Source organism: Tachysurus vachellii, chromosome 15 (genome assembly GCF_030014155.1).
Source record: "Tachysurus vachellii isolate PV-2020 chromosome 15, HZAU_Pvac_v1, whole genome shotgun sequence".
In the NCBI taxonomy this organism is placed as follows: domain Eukaryota; kingdom Metazoa; phylum Chordata; class Actinopteri; order Siluriformes; family Bagridae; genus Tachysurus; species Tachysurus vachellii.
The window spans coordinates 13,933,099-13,952,710 of record NC_083474.1 but is presented as its reverse complement, the minus strand read 5'-3'; the positions used below and the strand labels follow the sequence as shown (position 1 = coordinate 13,952,710).

At 37.8% G+C, this 19,612-nt stretch overlaps 1 protein-coding gene across 1 annotated transcript in view; it reads left to right on the top strand.

Annotated features, from left to right (window-relative positions):
* The window catches only part of mtus2b (microtubule associated tumor suppressor candidate 2b), a 34,895-nt gene that overhangs the window by 6,067 nt on the left and 9,216 nt on the right, over positions 1–19,612 (top strand). The window contains exons 2-7 of the mRNA XM_060888424.1: positions 234–2,169; positions 2,297–2,504; positions 4,957–5,163; positions 10,707–10,853; positions 14,069–14,167; positions 16,046–16,248. Of these exons, the coding sequence (XP_060744407.1) occupies positions 421–2,169; positions 2,297–2,504; positions 4,957–5,163; positions 10,707–10,853; positions 14,069–14,167; positions 16,046–16,248 (2,613 nt within the window). The 5' untranslated portion in view covers positions 234–420. The remainder of the gene's footprint in view (positions 1–233; positions 2,170–2,296; positions 2,505–4,956; positions 5,164–10,706; positions 10,854–14,068; positions 14,168–16,045; positions 16,249–19,612) is intronic.

The window sequence follows — 19,612 nt, the reverse complement described above, 5'->3', positions numbered from 1 at the left end:
ATTGTGTTTCTAATGAGCATAATAAAATATATTCAAGCATATTTTTCTATACATTAAGGGGCAAATATCTAATTAAAGATGTTTTGTGAAAATGAGTCGATAAAAATGTAAAGGAGCATTCAATACATAATGATATAATTTAACCAATTCAGCCTTTTGTATAATAATAATGTATAGTCTGCATGTGAAGCCCCTGTGACAGCATGTAATTGTTTTTTCTTTTGTCTTTTTAGCGAGTTGAAAGCAACAGCTTGTGGTGTCAGTCAAAGTGGAGCAATCACCTTTGCTTCATAAAAGAAGCAAGAATATATTATCAGATTGTGTTTGTAAGGATGAAGGCATGTCAAAAGAGTCTCAAAAGAATGACACTAAAATTAATGTGACAGTCATAAGAACCTAGAGACAGTTTCTTAATGAAACATGAGCATGAATGAGAAGCTTGGTGGATCTGTTAGATCCAGCTTTCAGGACGATCATGGAGAAATCAGAAATAACAACAGGTGCTCTGAGCATTCATGGGATGGAGATGCCAATGCAAATGAGATTGAGAGTAAAGATGGTAGAACTTTGGAGGACATTGGTACTCAATCATCTTTTGTATCTCACACTGAGGAACAGGACAAAATCATCATCTGGGGCACAGACTCTCAGTATGATGATCCTGAGCTGGCAGAGTTTGAGATGTTGGAATGCCAGGAACTGGAGGCTTACCTTGTCGATTCAGAGGACAGTTATATTAAAGATGATGGACCGACACTAGGGACCGTTTCCAAAATTAACACTCAAACTGAGGTTGATGTTCAAAAAGCCACAAAACTAGAAACGAAAGAGCAAGAAACAGATTCCCACCAATCCATCAGCAAAGAGATGGAGACATGCCCTTCAAGGGCTGAGTGTAGCTCTGATAATGATGTATTTGTATCTTGTTACTCCACAATGTCCAGTCTTGCCTCACAGTCTTGTTTGACAATTTCAGATAAAAGCAGAAGTTCTCCACACACTGAAAGAACTCATGTAGATCTCAATCTGAACAATACTGTATTACTTGAGGAACCTTATTTGGAAGCACAAGAAAACCAAGCAGCTCAATACCTATGTGTAAAAACATGCAAAGAATCCTCAGGCCAGTCAAAAACTGACATAAATGAATGTAAACCAACCATTGCAGGTGCTAAAAATGAGCACAATGAAATAGAAAATGCCAATGACAACAATGCGGATGCTGCTGAGAAGCACCCGGCTTCAATTATGGAAGAATGTAAACATGAAGATCCACAAATGGTTTCACTTCAGCAAAAATCTTGCCAAACATTTGGGTCAGATGACAAACATTCTTTTTCAGTGGCCAGCAAGATTCCTCACAATACCAGTCATGAAGTAAAATCCAAACAATCCCAAAAGGAAGAAACTGTAGAAATGATTCAAAGGTCCTTTAAGCCAGACTCAACAGAAGCACCCAGTCACAGTGTAGTTGCAGAACCCAGACTGTACCAGAAACAGGCATCTTTTGAAAGAACTCAGAGAGCTAGCCCATCTCACCTGGAAAGGAGAATACCGATGGGAACTTCTTCACGCACCCCTACTCCTCCATCTTCTAAATGCACCAGCTCCCCTAAACGGCAACCACTTTCACCAGCCAAGACTGCCAGCACACGAACTCCAAGTCAGGAACTGTCTGGTTCTCCACAAAGTCTTGCTAGTGGTTTGAAGCTTCCAAATAAAAGCTATTTAAATAGTGGCATCCCAAAACCAATTCCCTCTCAACAGCCATTTAAATCAGAATCTGATTTTATAAAGTCCTCTCCTCCTCAAAGGCCTAAAAATGTCCGCCCAAAAATAATCACTTACGTCCGTAAGGGCCCTCAGCCAAAGCCCCATTCTACAGACAGTCCATATGAAGCGTCTACTCTGCCCTCAAGGCTTTCAACGTACTCTAGTATTCCGGCCAACAAAGAGCCAAAAGTTGCACGATCCAGAGGCTCACCAGTGATGAGCTCCTCCAATATTCTTCATGACAAGTACCGACAGGAGTTGCAGAAATCAGGATACTACCCACCACCTGGCCTGATGGTGTCTGGCATCAGACCAACAGGTCATACTTTACCTCATAAATTGGTGGGAAAATCAGAAAGTTTTCATGGTGAGCTCCCAGGCAACTTTATGCATGAGGTGAGAATTCATGTAAAATATTTACAATTTTTTATTACATTTCTGGCTTTGGAATTGTATTAAATTTTTTTCATGTACATGTTTTCCATATGTTGACAGTTTATAAGGTCCTGCTTTTCTTTTCTAGGTGGGCAGAGGAGCACACCGTGGTGTGTCTGAAGTAGCTGGTGCCTATCGAGCACCAAGGGCTCTAAGGCCTCAGCTCGGCCTTGGAGCAGTCACAAGACAACCTACAACCAAAGCCAGGATGCCGATGACAGGCCAAAGGTCAACTTCACCTCTCAGCCACTCAGCTCCAATGGGGCAGTCTACTCACTGCTACCAAGATCCAACAGGTTAGCACATGTTCCTGGATTATTAAATAACAGAAATACATTGCGAATTAACATCCAATAGTGAGAGAAAATTCACGAAATTGTGCTCGCTGAAGATGTGCAGTGACAACTGAACAAAAAACAGTGCCTCATTACCCTAGATTTTCGTGGGGTAGAAAGACATTAATAAAGATATAGCCTCAACAAATTTGAATCAAGAAGCTATCACTCTTATATCACACTTTTTTTTTCAGAGTAGCCCATTATTAGGCAGTTTAAAGTCGACATTGTTCTGTTTGACGTTGTACATCAAGCATACAGTATAGCAGCTCATTTTATTTTCAGACAGCCCAATATACCTTCATTGAAATGTGTGAACAGCAAATCTTAATCCAGGGTTTCCAGGTTTCTGTGTGGCCATGGAGTATTTAAAACTACCCCAGTTGGCATGAATAAAAAATAATAACAACCCTGACATTAACTTTTCTGACTATTGCTCCTCCTGAGCATGCATGAGGCAACATGATTCATTGGGTTTATTTAAGCAACTATTGCAGTTACCTTTTTGACTCATGATTGTGCAATTTCAAGAAAGGCAACAAATTAATAGAATATTGGCATATATATGTGTATATATATATATATATATATATATATATATATATATATATATATATATATATATATATATATATAAATTAGCAAGAATTTGAATGGTTGGTTACACAAAAGATGTCATAAGTATAAGCCAAATGGTTGAATACCAACCAAACCAAAGCATTTGTTGAATGAATTTCAGATATTCCCCAACTGCCCTATATATTTATGGTTAATTAAATTGAATATTATATTGTTAATAATTCACAAAAACAACAGAATGTTAGGTTTTATGTAGACAAGGGATTTATATATATGGTGATTATAAACTATTTTATAATGTATTAATTTACCACTGCCCAGCATTAACTCTGTAAAATGCATGCACCTAGTATTACTCACTCACTCATTTTCTACCACTTATCTGAACTACCTCGGGTCACGGGGAGCCTGGCGTCATCGGGCATCAAGGCAGGTTACACCCTGGACGGAGTGCCAACCCATCGCAGGGCACACACACTCTCATTCACTCAAGCAATCACACACTACGGACAATTTTCCAGAGATGCCAATCAACCTTCCATGCATGTATTTGGACCGGGCGAGGAAACCGGAGTACCCGGAGGAAACCCCCGAGGCACTGGGAGAACATGCAAACTCCACACACACAAGGCGGAGGCGGGAATCGAACCCCAACCCTGGAGGTGTGAGGCGAACGTGCTAACCACTAAGCCACCGTGTCCGCACCTAGTATTAAAATAAAAAATATCCAGCCCAATTAAAAAGCACTTAAGTGTCAGATTCAATGTGGTGAAAAGGAAATTATGATATTTCTATTGTCATAAACTTTAATTAATGCATTTTTTGCTGTGAATAAATGCTGTACCAAACACTGCATCTCTAGTCCTGTGTGTAATAAAGTACGCCGCAGTACGATAATAAATGCACAGGCTAACACTCTCTTCCACAAATGGTTCATGGTTTAATTTTTCATCCTAAGACTAAAGTGTCTCCATACCAGCCATGAGGCTTTGTACTGTAATCATTTTGAGAATTGCATATGCATGGGACCTCTTACATCATTTCTCTCTTTAAAGTTGGAAACCCATGTCAGCAGTCAAATTCAAGAGCTGCACATTTACACCTTCTGAATATGTTTACTGAGCTTTGATTCCTTCATATTCTTTCCAGTCATATAGCCAAAGCTGAAGACTCTGTCTAGTTATATTAAAATAGAGCATTTTTAAATTCTTAGCTCCATATTGAATACATTTGAACTGTAAAACCATATTCCTTAACCTTAATCGTCCATTATTAGACTTTTATTGGATTGTTCTTTGCTTATCTTGTCTTGAATAAAAGCAGAAAAATATAGTAAGATTTATATATCATACTTTATTTTGGAGGCCATTAAATAAATTCAGTATGAGAAGGAGTAATGCTGTTTGTGATGTCTGTTAGCAGTAAAACAGTTCATGATTGAAATTAATGAAATTAAATGTTTTACTGCTGTGAATAAAATCTTACTTGTATTGGAGACCTATGCTGGTAGTATTTGCTGGCAGTACAGTCCAGTTTCTAGGCTATAAGGCAATCATTTATTTCTGATTATTTATTTACCTTTATGTAACTGGTAGTGTTTTTATTTTAAAAGCTGTAGCATCTCTTGTAATGTGAAATTTAACTGTTTTTTTTATTTTTGTTATTGTTTGACCGAAAGGTTTGACCTCCATGTATATTTCTGCTCATTTTTGATGAGTACCAATAATCCTGCAAGGCAATCATTAATATTCTTTATTTTAATAAATGTTACTGTACCTTATGTTACATGTGTATTGATGGAATCCAAAATAAATTCTTTTCTAATTTCTATCAGGGGAGCTGAAGAAGCCTATATTAGAGGTCGCTCCCAAGTCCCTCCTCCCCAAATCAGGTCAGTCTGGCCTGCGCCCACCGGGCTTCTCCCACTTACCCACTGCTCGCCTGGCTGCTTTCGGCTTCATCCGCAGTGCCAGTGTGTCCTCTGTGTCCAGCAACCAATCCAATGACAGTACTAACAGCAGCCTTGGCCGCCCTCCTCACTGTAAGTGCTGATTTTTTTTTTACTTACTTTGAATTTCTTACTGGGTGAGGAATTTGCTCTGGTTGTACACTGTGTTTTCATTATTATTTGCAGGATTGAAGTTCCATTCTGCTATCTGTGACAATGCTGGGATTAGCTTAGAAACTGGAGCCGTTTCATTCTCATTAGACTCCTGCATAGAGTCATGCTTCTTAACCTCGGGACATAGTAACAAAGTTTAGAATAAATGATTTAGCAATAGAAGAGTGTCTAATGTTAGCAGTACTATAGGACATCTGGGACTTAAATTATTTATAGTTTACCGCTTTTGTTTTTTAAATTCTCTAAAGACAATGTCAGAGAAAAGCAAAAAAGTTAAATTGCTTACTGTCTTATGCAGAGTTTTTTTTCTCCAGAGGGAACATAATTTGGTAAAACAGATTTTAAGTAACCTCATTAAACACAGAAATGAACTGTGGCTTGTTATTCTCATTATATACATAATGAGCCATAATAGTAAAACATGATTTTGTGCCAGGGGCATTTTTTTTTTTATCAGTTCCAAATGTCAAATGCAGTGTTTTCAAGTGTTTGTGATGTTGCCAAATGCAATTTATGGTGTTACTATATGGAAGAAAGGAAAAGTGGGAAAAGTGGGAAAAGGGGAGGGAGTAAATAGTGGTGTTAATGAGGCAGAGTAAAAGTGGAGAGAGTTCTGATTGATTTAATCGTCTCATGGGATTGATTTTGAAGGGCAGAAAAGACCGCAGTCAAGTGACAGATTTCTCTTCTTGTGTTTGGTGTGAGCCTGATTTGTACTGTGTATTGTGTGGGGTTTGATTTCACCCATTTCATTCACTCTTCCTCCAGCTCACTGTTGCTAGGGAAGGATATCTATCATTAATCTCTTATGTTAGTTGTGCTTCTCTGGGTGATTTTTTTTCCTCACAGAAAGAAGGATTTCTCAGAGCAGGGAAAATTACTTACTAATGGCTCCAACAGCAAAACCGTTTTGGTAGAATAGAGGGTGTCATTCACACAAACAAAAATAACTACACACAAATAGCCAGTGATACTTGATTTAGCATTTTCAAAATTTAGGATATTCTTAAAGGTCCTACATTTCTTGTTAGGTATATAATTTAACACAATCTATTCATACTACATATGTCTATATATTATTAAATGCTGAAATATTTTCTCACTGTGCCAAGATGACACAAGTAAGTGTATGAATTTATACTCAGACTTGTGTGTGCTTGGTTTTTGTGTGACTGACTCATAGCTTTACTGCTTTTCATCAAGTCCGCTCACCCACTGTATAATGTGTTTGATGCTGCTTTGTTCTTAGGTTTAAACTTTCAGTGTTCATCTGAAACAATATACTCTCCATAATTATTTTCAATAGAAAATAAACCGCGAGGCATGGTGGCTTAGTGGTTAGCACATTTGCCTCACACCTCCAGGGTTGTGTGTGTGGAGTTTGCATGTTCTCCCCGTGCCTCGGGGGTTTCCTCCGGGTACTCCGGTTTCCTCCCCGATCCAAAGACATGCATGGTAGGTTGATTGGCATCTCTGGAAAAATTGTCCGTAGTGTGTGAGTGCGTGAGTGAATGAAAGTGTGTGCCCTGCGATGGGTTGGCAGTCCGTCCAGGGTGTATCCTGCCTTGATGCCCAATGACGCCTGGCACAGGCTCCCCGTGACCCGAGGTAGTTTGGATAAGCGGTAGAAAATGAGTGAGTGAGTGAGTGAGTGAGAAAGTAAACCAATTTTTTTTTTTATATTTGAAATGTATATCTTCAAAATACAGATTTGTTCTGGTTGCTAATGATGGGGCTCTGTAATGGATTCAACTGAGCAAACTGTACTCATTAATATGGTGAAATGTACCTGTGTTGCTTTTCTCAGTCATACCTACTGTGCAGATTTTTCTTTGTATAATTGGAAAACTTAATTTTTACCTGTTACAACATCAGTAGCTCTCTTGTTAATAATCGATAAGAAAACCATCAAGGGCATCTTTACACAGCTGTATACATGAACTGTATACTGGCCTGGCTGTATGGTACTTGAAATAAAAGGATCTTGATCCAGATTGTCTCAGATTTCTATTCCAAATACAGAAATGTTTTCTTTTATATTTCATAATTATATTCTTTCAACTGATTGAGCAATTGCAGCTAAATAAATGCTTAATCCATGTAAAAAATGATCTGACACGGAATTAACCTGAATAGGCTGGTTTTGATTGACCATAATCTTGACCATAAAATAAATAGCGGTTGCTGTTGCGTGAGGGATGTTTATTGCAGCAGAAATGTTCAGAATGTTCAGAACAGTAAATCAGAATCTTTTCAGTCCTCAAACTAATATGTAAATATCAGCATGCGCCACTGACAAACCCATATCAGTTGACTGTTAGTATGACTGTGACCCTGCAGTCTCCTACTCCACTCCCCACCCACTAGTGCATGTGGCATAACCACTGACAAGAATTTTAACCTTGAATTTTCCTGTGTTGATCTAACTGTATTTAGACATTTATTTAAAATGCACCATTTTCTTGTATTATTTGTGAGCAGTGACCTCGAGGGTCAGAAAGATGCTACATAAATAGTAAGCACATATAGAACAACTTCACTAAGAATGAGACAGACGTGATAGCATGTTAGCAATACTGATGGTATGAGGTTTTATCAAACTTTACTTAATTTTTTTTTTAAAACTTAAGTGACCTTAAATTAATGGTACAGTACATGTCTGGCATAAACACTTATTGAATGCCTCAACATTTGCCTTTAGGCTTCATTTTTGGGAAATGTGTTGTCCTGAGTTTTGACCTCTTAAATTAAAATATATTTCGAAATTTTTGAGATGTGAGCTGGCATCTGAGTACTTTGTAGTGTATAGAGTGCAATAGAATTTCTTGCCTCAACTTTGTTTCTCTAAACACAATCACTGCATGAATGTATTGTCTTTCCTCTGCTGCAGAAGCAGTGCTTAGTCAATTGCTGCAGTGTGAGAAAATGCTGAGCTCTCTCTCTCTCTCTCTCTCTCTCTCTCTCTCTCTCTCTCTCTCACACACCCTCTCTTCTGAATCTACCTACAACATGCAGTTAGTATTCAACCCATTATTCTGAGATTGCAAGATAAAAACAATCTTTTATCTTCTAAGATAAAAAACAATCAACCCACTGATCCATTGATACCCTGTACATTACATCACACTATAAACCTAGAGTTTGTCTCCCCTGCTATGACTTTTAAGAAGTCCATTCTTGTCTGATTCTATAGTGAGAAAACATTTGGCTCTTAGACAGCTGGAGGTTCAGCAGCAGTGCATTCTAGTGCTGCCGACTTTTATGGCCCCGCTATCCACAACTCGTCTGCTTGTTATTTACATGTGTGCCTGTAGCATTTCTGTCAGATACTGGTGCCAGAAAGCACAAATGGAAAGCTACTGTAGAATAAGAAATAAAACAACAGCTGTCCTTCCACACCCAGAATGATCTCTTGTACAAGCCTTTATGACCACTTTTGCTTTCTGGCATGGTCTAGTTCATGGTGAGAGACATGGTGATTACAGCAGCTATCTTTCAGTTATTCTTCTGTGGTGGACATGGCTGGTAGCTCTTGATATTAGCAACCATTTACACAGTGTTGGTATGGCTAACATCTCTCATCTTAAAGATTCACCAACCTGGATGAAGAGTTCATTGTGAATGATGTAGCAAAGAAATTCAAGTCAAGAGGATTTTTTTTAATGATAGACGGGTTTGTTTCTAAAATGTTTACATTACTAGGATACTTTGTACCGCTGCTTACCTTTGTTTTTCAAAGAGACACGCCAAAGCAGGATTTGCTGTCATGTAAGTGCGGATTAAGTATTAAAGTGTTATGTGTTATGGGAATGTGTTATACCATTTCTCTTAAAATGCTTGACACCTATTGATTGTAACTTTAATAATATATGTATCCTTGTACATAATCTAAATGTTCTTCATGCTAATGTTTTGGGTCACTTTATATGTGCTTTGGTGAAGTTTGTGCTTGGTAGGGCTACATTGTTTGCATGGAGAAATGGAGGGAAATTGTATTTGGATATAATACAACATGTAAATATCTTTTTTAAGCCTACTGAATAAAAAAACACCTATATACTACTGTAAAAGAAGTAAAATAAAAAAAATACATTTTTCATTATAAAACCAGAAAAATACATTATGTAAGAAATGCTAGCTATTTAATGTTAGCTATTTATCTATAAATGCTAGCTATTTAAATTTGGTAAAATGTAAAAACTATATATTTTTAAAGAAACACTATCATGTGGATGCAGATATGTTTTGCTAATGGTGCTGGTAAAAGTTTAAAATTGCTAGAAAATCTCATCAGCTTTTCCTGTTAGCAGTTAGCATTGTCTAGCAAAAAGTTAGCTGTCTCAGAGATTTGATGTCATGATGATAAACTGAGATTTGTGTGTACTTTATATGAGGATTAAATGTGAGTAGCTAAATAAGTCAGTATTATAGTTGTGTGCAACACATGCTAAATGTAAGTTAGTATTTTCTCTGTAATCTGTCAGTGTGTGTTTTATGGTGGGTTTGGAGGCCTCTTACATCTTACAATATCAATCTGTATCTCTATTGTGCTGTTTTGATCTCTTGATCTTCTATACATCCAGCATAATCTACATCCAGCATGATCTAAGGAATTGGTGGAACTGGACCAGAGCTATATGTTGGGAGTCATGTTGAAAATATATCTATGATGATGGTTGTCTGATACTGTTTGGAATACAATACTTGCTATTCTAGGTCATGACTAGTATCTTTTCACACACAGATGTCACTATAATTTTTTTCTTTCTTGGTGCATTAATCAAAAAAAGAAACTTCATTTGCTAACTTTGCTGAAATTAATCCTTTGATTTAGCTGTGTGAACAGATTCATTTGCAGGCAGCATCAACCTGTTGAGTCACAACTGTCTGTTTTCTAGTACTCACACACTCATGCAAGCTCATGTCTACTAGTGTGAATAGTATGGAGAATGAGTGTTAGTCAGTGTTCCTGATACTGCTAGACAGAGCCAGCAATTTTTTTTGGTTTGTGAATGTGATCATGGGTAGTCGAGAGAGAGATAGAGAGATACAGTGTCAGTGTAATCTCTTTAAGACAAACTGTAAGATAAACTGTATTTTCATTGCATAGTACAAGTACATAGAATCTACCAGAAGTGCAAATAGTAGAAACAAATGTGCAAAGGAACACGTGCAGATAAATATTACAGTATATGTACAACAATAAATACATTTATGGCAGGTGTTATGTGCATAAAAATAGTATGTGCAAAATAGGAATATGTGCCTGTTGTAGTGACAAAGTGCAATATGTCTAAAAATATATATAGAGAGTTATATATAAATATTGTGCAAATGTGTGCGTTATGTACATTGTATGTACAAGAGAAATAATTTGAAATAATCCAAAAAATCTGGAAAGTGCAGTAGAGTCAGGACTCTCAGTGTTACTACATTCTAGACTCTGGGTTTGCTGTCTGTAGGTCAAAGCAGTGAAAATGAGGAGACCCTCATGGCGCGTGCTTCTTTCTCCCCTGGTGATGGTGGGACTGGTAGACGATCTAGCGTTGGAAGTACTCAGAGTGCAAATCGCCGCACTGTGGTGCCTCCACCACGTGGTTCACCAGTTGGTGAGTGTTTTTATCAAACTTATGTATCTTAACAGTCTGTTTTTGAAGACACTGTTAATTTTGATAAGGTAGTGTTCAGTCTAAATGTTATTTCATGTGTAATATGTGTTTGTGTGTGTATGTGTGTGTGTATTTGTGTGTGTGTATGTGTGTGTGCATGTGTGTGTGTCCATTTCCTGCCAAATCATCAATTGTTACAGACTCCTGAAACATTCTTTTCATTGTCCTGACTGCTGTAAATGGGACTTTATTATTAAGTTGAAGTTACTGGCTGAAAAACACAAATTTGTTAAAACCTACAAATTGCCATACATTTTTAAAGACAAAATAATACAATATAAATTGATGCATTTGTATGAGAATTATTTTTCTTAGAAAAAAATTAGATAGTTTCTCCTCTTGCTTCATTGAAAAATGATAGTATGGCGTTATGCAAATATGAAAATCATGAAAACATTTTAGAACTTCTAGAGTTGGATTCATTTGGTTTATGGAGAGGTCTCTCTCTCTCTCTCTCTCTCTCTCTCTCTCTCTCCCTCTCCCTCTCCCTCTCTCCCTCTGCTGACTTGCTCAAACTGTGGCCAGAGGGTCACGTGGGAGGCCGGGATGTCAGTTAGAGTGGTTTTGTGCTGTCAGGAACATGCCACTGTCACTATGGTAGCATTCGCACTTCGCACCCTGTCACACACAGTGTACAGAACTGTGCCTCAGAGGCCCTTAGTGTGATTTCTTTGTCATCAGAAATTTTAAAACCTAATATAACGACGATCCCTTTAGCGCCCTGTAATCTAATTCCCATCTCTAATGGCGTGGTGTAAGAACATATATTTAGTCTTCCAGGCTGTCTCACGTCTGCAGGTGTCATTCCTACACTGGGTAATGTAAAGAATGTTGTCTGCACAGACATTTAGACATGCAGCTGCTATTACAGCTGCTGTGTATATCTAGCATCTTCATGCGTCCTGCTTTTTATCATCATTCTGTGGTGTTGTGTTATGTCATCGCTGACTCTGTACACTGTATATTGTCCCTTGAGAATTTGAGAACGGTAAAACTCAACACCAATCACATCACCACCACACAACACTAAAACCACTTAAAACAATACCACCAAAACAAGTAACACCACAACAACCAACAACTGCAACATAACAATACTACTAACATCAACAATAACATAAATTACACCACCAAGTAATGCCACCACCAGCAACAGTAACAACAATGTCTGAACAACAATACTAGCAACCAACAACAGAAACACAAGTAACATAAACACAACCAACAGCAAAAAAGTGTACATATGTTTGTTCATTGTTCTCTGAACTGTCTTGCATAAATGTTATGAATGAGTTAAAATGAATTAATATCTTGGAACTGAAATCTTATTAAATATTTTTAATTATTCTTTATTAAATTCTAAAACAATGCGCTCAATCCGTTAAGAGTAACTACATCATGTACATAGCTTCTCAAAGAGCATGGTCAAGGCAGAGGACACACTGTTCATCTAAGGATTCAGACACAGCCAGTCAGCACTTTCATTTGTTTCTTTGTGACGCAGGAAGGTGAAATTTGTAGAGGATGTCTGCATCCTGATCTTGGAAAGATGTCTAAAATGGGGTGAAACTGTAGCTTAGAGCCATCTGGTGGTGGAATAGAGACTGAGACCTAAGCTAGTTCTGTTTTTCGTCAGATTGCTGCAGAGTTTAAAGCAAAAAAAAAAAAAAAGACTTGTGGTGATATGGTAAAGGTGCGCCACCTACTGGTCAGAACCTTGTATAACTTTGAGGGTTTGCTAGCAGACCTAGAAAACATGAAAACGTCTGTCCAATGAAAAAGTATCACATAATCCATTCAATCCTATACATGTAAGTGAACTTTTACTGGTTCATTGTTAGTTGTCTAGAAAAAAATATATATTTCAGTTTTATATTCATGATTTTTGTAGATTCAAATAATTTGAAAGAATTTTGTTGATTATTTCATATAGCTGGAAAGTTAAGAGATTTATATTATATACATGACATAAATCATTAATCTTGCACCACTGATGTTACTTCTCTCTCAGTTTGTTACAGTTATATATATATATATATATATATATATATATATATATATATATATATATATATATATATATAGTAAGATAGATAGATAGATACATAGATAGATAGATAGATAGATAGATATCCAGAATAACTGTAGATATATAGATGTAGATATCCAGCAACCCTCTCTCTTCTCTAAAACCTAAATGAATATACCAGCATTATTTCACTTTAAACTTACATTTACTATGTTGGTTAACACCATTATTCAGAGCAACATCCTTTTTATCTCAATTTTTTAATACTCAACCTTCCAATCAGTAGGCCAGCATCTTAACCAGTGAGCTACCACTTCAGAATCTCAGTATACTAAATCTGTGATACATGCACTTTTTCCCTGGACACTGATGTCAGAATCTTCCTGTACTGAGAAAAGAGCAAAAGAAAAACAAAAATACAACAATAAAAAGTTTCTGACTCAAAACTCAAAAATTTATAATGAAGGCAATTCTTACAGCAACTCAGTCGATAAACATTTTAGTTATGCAAGTATCACAGGTAAAAACATCCACAACTACATGCTACACTCTACCTATAATTGTAGACTCTATGGCCAACACTTCACATCCATTGCATGCCCATGTGAAAGTCTTTCCCAAAGTGTTGCCACAAAGATCTAAGAAAATAATTATATAGAATGTTTATTCTTAGATTTTAATTTACTGGAAATAAATTGTCCAAATCTGTTTCATCATGACACTGTAACCCCACTGAACCCCATTGTGATGAAACACGAATGCTGACAGGATGCCAGACCTGACATCTGCGCCCCACCTCACTAATGCTCTTCTGTCTGAATGAACACAAATCCTCAAAGACACACTCCAAAATGTAGGGGAAAGCACTTCCCAGAAAAGTGGATGCTGTTATGGCAGCGAAGAGGTGACCAACTCCATGTTAATGCTCATGGTTTTAAAATGGACACAAATGGGTGATATTCAGGTTGCCTCCAGATACTTATGGCCATTTAGTGTAATACGATAACATGTATTAACAAACCTGTTATGTAGTTCAATCTAGTTCTATGAGTCTAGAACAATATAGTCTTATAGTCTTTTTTGTGTGTCATAATGTACTAATGTTGCTTTGTTTGTTGTACATAAGCTGTTAGGAAGGAGTTTCAAAGAGCTGGAGATGTTGCTCATCCTGTTCTGTCCTCCCCAAAGAGATTTGCAATGATCTCGCCCAAGCCTCATTCCCCTGGTGAGCGTATTGTTCCTTTCCTTTTCGTGTGTGTGTTTGGTGTGTGTGTGTGTGTGTGTGTGTGTGTGCAAGATCTGTCTTGATTTCTACTCCCACACACATACCTCATATCAAATTACCCTGCACATGGGGTTATCATGGCAACATTACGGGAAAAAAGGACCATAAGAAGACAGGCTTGTCTCATCACATCTTAATGCATGTACAAAAAAAAGAATAGACAAGTTCAGTTTAATAAATTGATCTTACTTTAGGTAAGATTTAGGATTACTGTGACAAACTTGGGGAAAATATCACTGTGAACTGTGTGAGACTCTTTTGTTTCTATAAACATGAACCTTTACAATATATACATTCCTCCTAAATTACTGTAAATTTGCCCCTATACACCAACTTCCCTTAAGACTCATTAAAGGTGGGGTGCACGATGTTTGAAAGCCAATGTTGACATTTGAAATCACCAAAACAAACACGCCCCTAACCCAAATGTATGTCAACCCTGTTTTAATAGTTCCGCCCCACACATACATGCGTAACCCAGGCAGCTATTATGGCGGAACCTGCTGGGGCAGATGGCCGAGGGGATATTTTTATCAATAAATCAACTCAATGAGTAATTCTATGGTAATACAGGTCAGATGTGTTTTTGTAGTACTGTGTGTTGTACTGTGAAAGGCTTAGCTCAGTTTCACGTGGAAGACAACGTTCAACACCTAGAACCCGAGGCAGAGGTAACGGCAGGTATCCGCACTCTACACTCTCTCCGCCGCATATTGAGAAGACCCGCCCCTTTTTGCTAATTGGCTACACGTTTGTTTTGTTAGTCGGCCCAACTCAGTTTTCTGAAGCGTTTTTCAAACATCGTGCACCCTGCCTTTAATATCTGTGCTTGTGTTTATGTATGAGTGTGAGGTTTGTGTACAGTCCATTTGTGTCTGGTCAGATCATTTTCCACATAAATATGCACAGACTCAGTCATGGTATCATTATTTATGTGTTCTGAATTGCATTTAAAGATTTATTTACAACTGTGACACATTTTCAGACATTTTAACAGCCGGTATCTGATTACACACTGAAGTCATTAGGCTTTGGTCCATTTTGCTGCGGCACTTCACTAGCTGTTCAACAACCTGATCAAAGCATGACATAAACTGTGTTCAAGCCAATTGTATTTATTGAATCCCTTAGCAAACTAATCAGTTTTCCACATACTCTATGTTTTATAATGAAATGATTTTTGGCAATCTACAAACCAAAGATCTGACTGTTAGCTATTAGACAAGCAGTTCATTTATATTTATATTACATGCATTTCTAAATATATTTCTAAATCAAAGCATTTGTGTAGACTTCCATCTTTGTCAAATCATTCATAGAACTCTGGTTGGATGAACAGAATTGTGGGAAGGTCTACTCATGGGTTGGTGTGTGTCAAGCTCTGCTGAAATCTGGACAAAATAAGTGACCCTAAAGAGCATCTGCGTTAGGATTCGGAGTAAACAGAAGCTGCCTGAAAAGGCTAACTGAGTGAAAAATGACTAAAACTAAAAATTAAAAACCCAAATAGTTTTATATAAAAAATTAGCTAAGTAGCTATTTCACAAAGTAAAATGAATTGTGCTGTGCTAAGGATCACTTCTGTGTTCCATGATATCTTTTACTTTCTACTTTTTTCTCTCTCTCACTTTTAACGAAGTTAACCAGCTTAACAAGTACTTCTTTACATGTCCGACTCTGAAGCTTTGTTGACAGAAGTAAGCCACTGTTAGTGCCACATCACGGCTAGCAAGCAGAGTGTGGTTTTTTTATTTTATACTCTCTTCATCTCCTATGATTCTGGAGACAAACTATTTAGTCTTATATATATTTTGTCAGTGCGTCAGAAGTCATGTGTGGCTCGTCTTGGAGGCCGGACAGAGGGGTTGGATGCAGAGCGAGAGCGCCTCCTGGCGGTACAGAGCCTGAGAGAGCGCTGTGAGGAGCAGGCTAAGCAGATCGTCGCCCTACAGGCCCAACTTGGAAAAACCTTGCTCTGCATGGATGTCTTGGCGATTACCACTCAGCGCTTCTGCCAGAAGGTAACACACATTCATGCCAGCAAAACACACACTGCTATTTATTCAACTGTGACTTGGGACTGACGTGATGACGCAATATTTATCACAATACAGTTTTCTTCTGATATCACAAGCTAAATTAGTGTTTTTAATAATATCTAATATTTAATCACTGTTACCAATAAAAACCAGCAGCTGATTAGATTCTAAAAGCTATTTTTGTACAAAATATTGAACTTTATTATATTTATTATATTATTTATATAAGATAAAACCACTGAATGCAGGGGGGCACGGTGGCTTAGTGGTTAGCACGTTCACCTCACACCTCCAGGGTTGGGGGTTCGATTCCCGCCTCCGCCTTGTGTGTGTGGAGTTTGCATGTTCTCCCTGTGCCTCGGGGGTTTCCTCCGGGTACTCCGGTTTCCTCCCCCGGTCCAAAGACATGCATGATAGGTTGATTGGCATCTCTGGAAAATTGTCCCTAGTGTGTGATTGTGTGAGTGAATGAGAGTGTGTGTGCCCTGCGATGGGTTGGCACTCCGTCCAGGGTGTATCCTGCCTTGATGCCCGATGATACCTGAGATAGGCACAGGCTCCCCGTGACCCGAGGTAGTTCGGATAAGCGGTAGAAAATGAGAGAGAGAGAGAGAGAGAGAGAGAGAGAGAGAGAAAACCACTGAATGCAGTTTTTTCTTTTTCGTTTATTTTATGTAGTGTTATTGCAAATACATTGACATTCAAAATATTCCTATAGAAACACCCAGAGTGTTATAGTCTTATAGTTTCTTATATTTTATTTACTATTATTGTTACAGAAAAAACAAAAGGAAACCTAAATCTTTGTGGAATGTTTTAAATTTCAACTCTCAGAAACTAACTAAACTCTAAGACTCTAAATGAATGCTTTATAAACACACACAATTACTATAATAATTATAATAATTATTGTTAAAGATGTTGCTAGTACTAAGACAGTGCTTGGATTAACTATGAAACATAAATCTTTACTGTGTTATGTGTGTGTCATTAGAGACAATTATCGCTTTTTCCATTTAGATTTCATTTCGACTGCTAAAGTACATTATATGCAATATTCCGAGTTAACTTAGCAATAATAGACATTAATAGTAGTAATTGGGTGTAATAGTTTATTCATGCATCTAAAATGCAGCTTAGAAATGCTTTAGAAAAAATCATAGCAAGCAAGAACAGTTCATTCATTCATTTATTTATCATTTTAAAATATTTGAACATTAATATTCGACAGCGAACACAAGCACCATAAACATTATATACCAAGATAAAATATACAGACTAAGAGCAAGGCTGAGGCACACGTGACAACACAACAACAAAAACAGAAACGTGAAAAACTAGAACTTTTAAATAGTGTGAGTGAGTGATCAGAAATATGTAACATGCTGGGGCTGATGGGTAATGTAGTTCATCAGCCCATGCCAGGTGGTAGTATGTGAGGGTGTTTTTTTAACAATTTTTATTTATTAAAAATGCTGGTTTTTAAAATGCCAATAAATCAGATGTGGGAGTTAGTTCATTTAAGGACCTTCACTGTCTAATCACTACACTGCACAAGCTCCTGTGGTCAATTACTACAGCTAATACATGTAATAATCCTTTTTCCCCATGTGTAAAATATTTGATCTTTTACATAAAAAATGTTTACATTTTTGTCCTTATTTTTGCTGATGTTGTGCTACTTATATTTCTATTTCTTTTGCAACTCACAAGAATGAATTATGATCACTATCACTGGTGGAACTGATTCTTTTAGTCATGTCGTAAATAATAAAGGCATCTTTTATCCGGGGTCGAGTGTTGTGGACAGAGGGTGGTTTCTAACAATCTGTGGTGCTATTGTAATAGCGGGGTCTGCTTTGACGCTCTCCGATTGTCTTTAATTGCTTTTCATGTGTCTCTGTTCCCTGTGGACACTGTTGAATCCTGCATGCAAGGCGCTAAAGCAGCCCTTTATCGATCTGGTCCTTCCATTTCTCCATCCCTCCCCCTTTCATCCACTTCCGCTTTATAGTCGACGGACGAGCATGTGCATGTCAGTGTATGAGATGCAGAGACGATGAGGGTGTGATGGGAGAAGGGAGGAGATACGGGGAGGGGGGAGGGGGTGGTGGATAAGGAAGAGAAGAGGATGGGAGGGATGGATGGAGGGAGGGAGGGAGGGAATGAGGGAGGTAAGGGTGTTTTAGGAGAAACTGAGATCTAGGCGTTTGCTGGTAGCTACTGCCAAAGCGGTCATGCTATGATGCCAGGAATGAGGTAAGCTATTTAAAGGGATGCTGACGTTCTCGTTCTTTTGCGTGATTTCCCTCTTCCCACGTTGTCTCTCTCTATCTCTGTCTCTCTCTTCTTTTTTCTCATTCTTTCTCTGCATTAGCATGGGCCAGAGCTGCAGTGTATGCTCTTTCTCTAAGTCTGTCCCCCTCATTTGCTGTCTGGATGCTCAGTGGACACGGGTAAAGCAGACGTAGCTTTAGTTGCACTGTCAGGGAGGATGCCTGTGTGTTTGTCTCTGTCTGTGTGTACAGTGTGTAGATTGTGTACAGCGGTGAATGGACTGATTTAGACAACTGCTGTCATATTGTTGTTTAAGTAGTTTATCTACTTTTTTCTGTTTGTGTAGATTCACTTGTGTGTGAAAGCTTTTATCTGTGATATCACTGTTTGTTGATTAGCAGCTGTGGCTATCCTCAAGACATGCTAGAGATCAGATCACACCCCATGTTTACCCTCTGAACCTGAAGCCAGATGATTCTTTAAAAGCCTTCTCACCATTTATCATCTATAATCACTCAGAATACTCATTTACACCTTTGCTTTGAATCAGTTTCTTTAAACTTTAGACTTTAAAGGTTGAAATATAATCATACATTCCACTTTTCATGCTTATGTGCAGTGCAGTCACAGATGCTGGGGTTTAATCCCTTTAAAGGGCTTTGATTTATGGGGTTGGTAATAGGTGGGTCCTTGATCCTGTCACGTCCAGTGCAGGTGGTCTTTAGTAGGAAATAAAACCAGAGGAATCAGCAAATTATATACATGAACAGGCTTCTTTTAAAACTTGCAAGTCTTAGCATGGTTACAAAAAACAAAGATCTGAATGGAAGAATGGTGTAAACAACCTCAGAGGTCATGACCCTGTATGTGAAGACTTTCTCTCTATCGATTTTTCACTATGTAGTTTATTAGTGCTTGATGCGTTGCGATGGATTTCTTTAGTCTGTGGACTATAATACTTATCGTATTTAATGCCTTTGTACTTTAGGATTAGAAATTGATGAGTCATCATACATTAACTTTGCCATGGATTATGTAGGAATATTTCTAATGCAATAGATAACAAAGA